The sequence below is a fragment of the Corvus brachyrhynchos genome, unplaced genomic scaffold (genome assembly GCF_000691975.1).
Source record: "Corvus brachyrhynchos isolate BGI_N302 unplaced genomic scaffold, ASM69197v1 scaffold412, whole genome shotgun sequence".
In the NCBI taxonomy this organism is placed as follows: Eukaryota; Metazoa; Chordata; class Aves; order Passeriformes; family Corvidae; genus Corvus; species Corvus brachyrhynchos.
In genome coordinates, this window is record NW_008236761.1 from 1,503,131 (window position 1) to 1,510,740 (window position 7,610).

The window sequence follows — 7,610 nt, forward strand, 5'->3', positions numbered from 1 at the left end:
CGCGAGGGCGCGGGGCGCTGCCTGTCCTGGGAGGGAGGGAGGGAGGGAGGTTTGGGCTGTCAGGAATTCCAGCAGCAGCAGCTCCCTGTGGGGATGGGAAAGGGATGTGACCCCGCTGGTTACTTCCCTTAAATTACTCCCGAAATACAGCAGAGAGCTGCGGTCTCAGCGTGAAGGGTGGCTGTGGCCAGCTGTGGGTCGGGCAGTGGTTGGTGTAGGCTTGTGCTAGGACTGAGTTATTTCTGGGAACTTCAGGGGAGATGGTTCCATTTTCCCCATTGCTGCACCCAGAGGTTGGCTCAGAGCACAGTGCTAATAACGCCAAGGTTGTGGATTCAGTCCCTGGGCTGTTCATGTAAAAGTTGGACTTGGTAATTCCTGAGGGTCCCTTCCAGCTGAGAGTATTCTGTGATTCCTCTCAGAGCGGAGGAAAGCTGTCAGGAGAGACTGTTAAGCTGCAGGAGGAATTTGGGTGAGTTGCACCCAAATTCGGAATGGAACAAGAGCTTGACTTTGTTCGTTTGTCTTTTAGTTTGTCGCTGATGGCATTTTCAAAGCTGAGCTGAACGAGTTCCTGACTCGGGAACTGGCTGAGGATGGATACTCCGGAGTGGAAGTTCGGGTCACTCCAACCAGGACTGAGATTATCATCCTTGCCACCAGGTAACTCAGCCTTCCTGAACTGAGGTGCTCTGGAAATGCTTTGGGATGGTTCCAGTCTCACAGCTGAGGATACTTTTCTCAATTGTCCCATACTTATTTTCCTACAGAACTCAGAATGTCCTGGGAGAGAAGGGGCGCCGGATCCGGGAGCTGACGGCTGTGGTGCAGAAGAGGTTCGGGTTCCCCGAGGGAAGCGTGGAGGTAAAACTGCCTCAGGAGCTGGGTGATGCAGGTGGATCTGTGATGGCAGGATGGTGTCAGCTGATCCTTACTGTTTAGGGTGTTTTCCCAGGGGAAGGTTGGACTAGGTGTCCTGTAAAGAGTCCATGCAAGCCAAAGAATTCTGTGGTTCTGTTCCCTGAAATCTGCTCTTACTAGTTCTTGGCTGTAAAACAAATCAGGGAGAGAAGGGGAATGTGTGTGCTGGGGTGGTGCTCATTTATTCCAGCTTGGCTGGTGCTGCTGGATCGCATTATACAGGGAAGGGGGCATGGGGTAAAGCTGGCCCCTGTAAATGCGGAAGGATTAACTGGCCTGAGTGTAGGGTGTAGAGTAGAATGAAGCTCCTGTGCTCTGGTAAAGTGAAGTTTATTGTGAGGGGAGGGAGGCCCTGGCACAGGGTGCCCAGAGAAGCTGTGGCTGCCCCTGGATTCCCTGGCAGTGTCCAAGGCCGGGTTGGATGAGGCTCGGAGCAATGTGGGCTAGTGGAAGGTGTCCCTGCCCATGGCAGGGGTGGAACTGGATGATCCTTCCAAGCCAGAGCATGCTGTGATTCTGCCATTAAATGCCTTTAAAGCAGCCCTGTTGTGAGTGTGCCTCTCTCCCGTGCAGCTCTACGCCGAGAAGGTGGCCACGAGGGGTCTGTGTGCCATCGCCCAGGCCGAATCCCTGCGCTACAAGCTCCTGGGAGGGCTGGCTGTGCGCAGGTGAGTACAGCAGCCTGGATGTGGGGCAAGTGTGGGACTCCAGAGCCATTCCCGAAAAACAACTCCTCTGCAGTTTGAAGATTTAACTGGTAATGCTGCACTGAAACTTTTGTTCAGTACAAAGTCACTTCTGGAGCTTTAGAGTAGGTCCGATGGCAGGTTGTCTGTCTGGCATAAAGCTGCATGTGTTCCTTGAAGAGTAAATGGGTGGAGGAGTGAAGCAAGCAGCATTTCAGGCCGTGTGGCTCAGGTGGCAGTGGCCCTGCTCTCACATCCCCTCGGTGATGAGACGATGACGAGTCAGAAGCGGGTGGCTCTGCTGGCAGTGCCTCCGCGGTGTCACGTTCTGTGGTGCTGCGTGAGGTCCTTCAGCAGCAGCCTCCTGTCACCAGTGAATGATCTAGAGGCATTTGTCTGAGAAGGGATGGGGAGCTGCACTCCTGACACAGGGAACTCAGATTGGAATTGTGGTAAAATTCCTCCAGGGAGCCCTGTGGGTCTGCCAGCGCAGGCTCATGGCTTGGCTGTCCTCTCCCTGCAGAGCCTGCTACGGTGTCCTCCGCTTCATCATGGAGAGCGGGGCCAAGGGCTGTGAGGTCGTCGTGTCCGGCAAACTCCGAGGTCAGCGGGCCAAATCCATGAAGTTTGTGGATGGCTTGATGATCCACAGTGGGGACCCAGTGAACTACTACGTGGACACAGCCGTGCGTCACGTCCTACTCCGGCAGGGTGAGTGCCTGCCGTGCAAATCCCTGTGCAGCCCCGTTGGGTTCCTTCTCTAGAACGTCAGAGACAAAAATCCTCAGCTCCTGGCATCCCACCCATGCCTGCCAGTTGGAGCTTTCTCAGTGGCAGGATGGAGGTTTCTCGCTGGTACCCATGGGGTGGAACTCGCGTGGTTTTGATGCATCTCTGATCTCGCAGAGTGGTTCAGTTGTGCTGCTGTGCATGGTTCAGACTCTGAAAATCCTGTTTTCTGGGCCTTTGCAACTGAACTCTCACTTTGCATCTAAAGTAGAAGTGCATGTGGGAATGGAAAGCGAAGGGGCCTTCAGCAGCCTGTGTGGTCATACCAGGTCAGCCACCTCTCTGCTGATGGAGTTTGAATGTTTCCAGTTGGGAATGTGGCTGTAGATTTTCCGGACACTGTCCCTGGTGTCCTGGGGCCTCTGAGGCTGGTGGTAACTTCCAGATGAAGTGCCTCTTTGTCTGGTTTTCAGAGCTCTTGGCAGTTGGGATTCTGGTTTTCCTGGTTCCTCAGGATGGGCAGAGAGAACAGGGGTGCTACCAGTGTCAGACAGTCTTCCCAGCTAAACGCGCTTCCACCTGTCTTCACCCCCCCAGTAAAACACAAATGACTTGTGCATCTTAACTGGCTTTGGGTTAATTAATTGCAGAACTCCTGGTAGGGATACCAACACAGCCCGAGCTGTTCTCCACCTTCCCTTCGGTGATGATACGATGACGAGTCAGAAGGGACGTCCTCGTGTCATCGCAGCCTGCCCTGTGCCACGTTCTGTGGTGCTGTGCTACGGCTGCCTTGGCCAGGATGTCCTGCTCATTGGATGATTTAGAGGCATTTGTCTGAGAAGGGATGCAAAAAACCAGTGGAATTTCCTAGAGAAATGAGCTGAGGAAGAGGACTGAGTTTAAAACCAGGCTTAGAATGAGTTGAGGGTAGAACTGCAGTCCCAGGCTGCAGTCAGCAAAGGCAATGAGTTGGAAAATTTTGGATATCTGACTCTAAATTCCTTGAATTTACAACACATATAAAATCACAATATTAGGTTTTTAAGCTGTAGCATTTCTGTGTTACAGTGTTGTCAGGAGATCATTCATGTGCAGTGATATTTTGTAACCTTGGTGCCTGATCCTGTTTTGTGTCCCTGTTGTCCTGTCACTCTTTGCAGGAGTACTGGGAATCAAAGTAAAGATTATGTTGCCTTGGGACCCCAGTGGAAAGATTGGCCCCAAAAAGCCTCTGCCAGACCACGTCAGCATCGTGGAACCCAAAGAAGAGATTTTGCCCACCACCCCCATTTCAGAGCAGAAGGGTGGCAAACCAGAGCAGCCAGCCATGCCTCAGCCAGTGCCCACTGCCTGAGGGGTAAGTGCCTGGGAGCAGTGGGAGGGAGGTGTGCTGAGGATCCACGCGGAACAAGTGTCAGGCCTTTTCCATAAAAGGCCACCAAAAACGCTGGAAGCTGGGATTTTGGGAAGACAAGCTGCTGCCTTGTACCCAGCACAGTGACCAGGGTTGGGTTTGAGCATTGATGAAGGGGAGAGGGTTCAAGGCATGTGGCAAAGCCGCTCAGAACACTCCTCTGGAGATGAGATGATGGATCTGGAAGGGGAATATCCCTGTCCACATGCCCTGTTCCATGTTGTGTTGTACAGCATGGATTTGGGGACCTTGGATCACAGTTGGAGAGACTTGTTTGAGAAGGGTTGGGTGCCTTGGATGTGTTTGCATTGTAGCATCTGCTACCAGTGTGCAGCTGGCAGCACAGGGAATGTAATCCTCATATACCCGTCCCATCCTGCCCCAGGATCCAGTTTGGGATAATCTTAGAAGCCACTTGAGAATGATTTGTAGGCTGCTTTTCTAAGGAAGTAGTCACAGTTTAAAGTCCTGTCAAGGGATCTGACTGGTAAGATCTGCCTCAGTGGGGAAAAAGGGGGATCACTGGCCAAAAAGCAGGAAGTGAGAGATGCAGTTTAATTGGAAAGCTTGGTTTGTTCGTTGTTTGGGGTAGGAGAATGGTTATGGAAAAGTTTGCCCCCGGCTTACTGAGTGTTTTGTTTCTCATTGTAGGGTTTGTAACATCTGCAACCAGAAGCTTGTCTGTCCTGAAAACATCTCTTAATAAAATCACAAAAGACAGTGTTTGTGAAGGTGCTTTTTCTTTTCTTTTTTTTTCCTTTTTTTTCCCTTTTTATTTTCTTAAGATGTGCTCCAGGAAGACCTTGCTCCCACCTTTGGTATGGAAGGAATTCTGTTGCTGTTGTGTTCCCCTTCTGGAGTGAACTTCACCAGATCCTGATCCAAACAAAGTGGCAATGAAGCGCTGATACCTCTGTAGAGCTGGAGCAGCAATCCCGTGTTTAGAGGGTCATGAGTAACAAACGCTCCATGGAGTACTGGTGGCTGTTTCCTACCATCCCAGTCCCTTATCCAAGGTTTCCAGAAGGGGGAGCTTTTTTGGCAGTATCCAGGCCAATGCAGCTCCTGTTAGGGTCAGGTAACTTTAGGCATGGATTTGTGGGGTGAGACCAAAAGTGACAGTCAGGATTTCAAACCTTCTATCCTAAGCTGTGAGGAGAGAATATCTGGTGGAAGTCTGGTGCAGGAATGGGAAGAGACAGGCACATCATAGGAGATGAGGTGTGTGCAGGATCAAGGACTTCAGAATCTGAGGAGTTCAAAGCCTGTTTGTTGCATGCAAACTTTGTTGTTTAGGAATAGCTTTCGCATCCACATTTCCATTTTCAGGAGGTTTCTCTGCAGGAACTAGGCTGGCAACTTAGGAACTGGAATTTTAACCTGATGGTCTCAGGAGCTGGTCTGTCCAGGGAGCCTTGGCCTTGCTGTTCTCAGCTTCTCTGGCACACCTGGGAATTTGGTTGAGTTTCAGAAACAAGATGTGCCTTCTCAGGCTGTCAGTGAGTCTGATTTCAGGTTGTGCACATCATTCAGTGCAAAGCTTTTAAACAGCTGATATAAATATTAGACTAATGCCGGCATTATTTTTTTAAATTTGAATTTGGAAATAACTGAAAATATAAAAGGTGACAAAGCAGTTCTGTGAGATCATAGGAGCAGGAAGTGTGTGAAAGTGGGAAGACCTGAAGCAGTAAAGAGTCACACTCAGCTTTGCATGTTTCTAAATTCTTAAACACCATCTATGTGGTAGATGGTGATGGTTAGGAATCTCTCCTGCTGCCTCCCAGGGAGGGCTGGATTTCCTGGAGATGGCTCCACTTTTTCCTGGTTAAAAGCTTTCCAACCCTGTCCATGATCCTGTTAATCTGACAGTGCTGATCACTGGTAGGATCAAGAGATAAGCAAGTAGTGAGGAGATGGCTCCAGGGAGACCTTAGAGAGACCCTTCCAGTGCCTAAAGGGGCTGCTGGAGAGGGACTAGGGACAAGGGATGGAGGGACAGGACACAGGGAATGGCTTCCCACTGCCAGAGGGCAGGGAGAAATGGGATATTGGGAAGGATTCCTGGCTGTGAGGGTGGGGAGGCCCTGGCACAGGGTGCCCAGAGCAGCTGTGGCTGCCCCTGGATCCCTGGCAGTGTCCAAGGCCAGGTTGGATGGGGCTTGGAGCAGCCTGGGCTAGTGGAAGGTGTCCCTGCCCATGGCAGGGGGTGGCACTGGATGAGCTTTATGGTCCCTCCCAACCCAAACCCATCTGTGATTATCCCGGAACAGTCAAGGGGTGCAAGTGTGAACACCTTTGCCATGTGCCTGGGTTGGAGTTAGCGCCATCCTGAGCTGTTTGAAGAAGCTCCAAAAGAGGAGGGAACTCATTCAGTTCCCTGGGTCTTGGGTGCTTCCCTTGGACGAAAGCCCTGGAAGAGCAGCTGGGGGTGGGATGAACTCAGGAATTCTGGAAAGCTTTTAACTTAGTTTCAATATTTCTATTCCAGATTGATGTGTTCCTGCTGTGCTTGGTGCTGGAGGTGGCTTCACTAATTCCCGTGTAGTGAGAGATAGGAAGCACCAAGTGCTTTTCCAGTCTGGGAGGAGCTCCACAGGGATGTGTGTGCTTGCCCAGGCACAGGGAAAGGGGACGTGTCTGTGCCTTTAGTTTTGCATGTGAGTGAGTGTCAGAAGGTTCATCCCTTTCCAGAATTGGGAGAACATGGATTAACGTGATCTGCCACTGCTGGATTTTCCACTTGGGGAAGGCATCTTTAGCCTGCAGTTTTTTCCTCCTCTGTTTCCTTAGAGTGGATCCCAGCTGGAGAACTTTGGCTTGGAGGGTCAGGAAGGCTGGTCCCTTTGGCTGTCAGCTCACTTTTTATTCTGCTAAATGGCACTGCAGGACAGGGCAGTTGTTCCCTTACCTGTGGAGCATTAAAGGTGTTGGATATTTGCAGTTTCAGGAGAAAACAATGAAGGGAAAAGCTGCTGAGAGTGTTCCTTTCTCACGATTGATGTGCCATAGGAATTTGTCTTGTGTATTAAGTTTCTGTCCATAGTTGCCACATTAAGGTGTCTTGGATTTAAGGATAGCAAGGAACCTCCCTAAGTTTATTTTACTCTACAAGGGATTCCAGCTGCCAGGGATTCATTGAAAAAGTTTTATTGCAAAATTACACAACTGTCACTGTGTGGTACAAGAACAGACAAAAAAAGCCATCAGACGCCTGCATCCACATGATGCAAATTATTCACAATATCCCACAGTGCGTTCTTGCCTTGCCCACCCCTTTCACCCCCCCAGCCCAGCCTCCAGAACGTTCTGCGTGTGGGTTCAGTGCGCTGATTCAACGGGAAGGGTCCCACGTTTGGGGACATCCCCAGCATTGCCTCCTGCCTCCCAGCACCTGGGAATCTGCAGTATTGGGCTTCTATGTCAGCAGGGAAAATTGGCACGGAGATAAAGCAAAGCCATGTAGGTGCTCCATGCTGGTTTCAGAGAATGGCAATTCCATTGGGAAGCACAGATTTTCCTCATTTCAATAATGTCATTATTTGCCTTGTGGTGTCTCTCAGTGCATGGCAAGTGCTGCAATGTTCCTGGGATGACATCAGCTCCCTTTTAAAATACTGTTAACCTGATGATATCCCTTGAAGAGAAGTTAGGAATAGCCTGGATCAGGCTGTGAAACCTGCTAATTATCAGACATAAATATAACTATAAATACCTTTGTTTTTCAGGGTGCCCTTATCCAGGTCAGCAGACAGGGAGCTAAAGTACCATGGAGCTTCAGCACAGCATAATTAGGAAGTCAGGTAATGGCAGCTTTAAAGCTTTGTGTTTCATTAAGCAAGAAAGTGGAGGTGAAG

General features: G+C 50.3%; 1 protein-coding gene across 2 annotated transcripts; it reads left to right on the forward strand.

Annotated features, from left to right (window-relative positions):
- Positions 1-493: 493 nt before the first annotated feature.
- RPS3 (ribosomal protein S3) lies at positions 494-4,555 on the forward strand. Of its 2 annotated transcripts, none has more exons than XM_017727120.1 (6): positions 494-663; positions 771-864; positions 1,495-1,589; positions 2,131-2,318; positions 3,500-3,696; positions 4,539-4,555. In XM_017727120.1, exons 4-5 carry the CDS (start codon positions 2,159-2,161, stop codon positions 3,691-3,693), a joined length of 354 nt encoding a protein of 117 aa, XP_017582609.1. In that variant the 5' UTR covers positions 494-663; positions 771-864; positions 1,495-1,589; positions 2,131-2,158; the 3' UTR covers positions 3,694-3,696; positions 4,539-4,555. The 2 variants fall into 2 exon arrangements, with proteins under 2 accessions (XP_017582609.1, XP_017582608.1); XM_017727119.1 differs by lacking the exon at positions 4,539-4,555 and adding an exon at positions 4,405-4,476 and having other exon boundaries at positions 495-663.
- Positions 4,556-7,610: the final 3,055 nt, after the last annotated feature.

What these genes read in the sequence shown, in the direction of transcription:
- RPS3 (XM_017727120.1), top strand. Translation starts at nt 2,159, where the DNA reads ATGGAGAGCGGGGCCAAGGGCTGTGAGGTCGTCGTGTCCGGCAAACTC. An exon ending in TCACGTCCTACTCCGGCAGG is followed by an intron (nt 2,319 to 3,499) that starts GTGAGTGCCTGC and finishes CACTCTTTGCAG; the next exon opens with GAGTACTGGGAATCAAAGTA.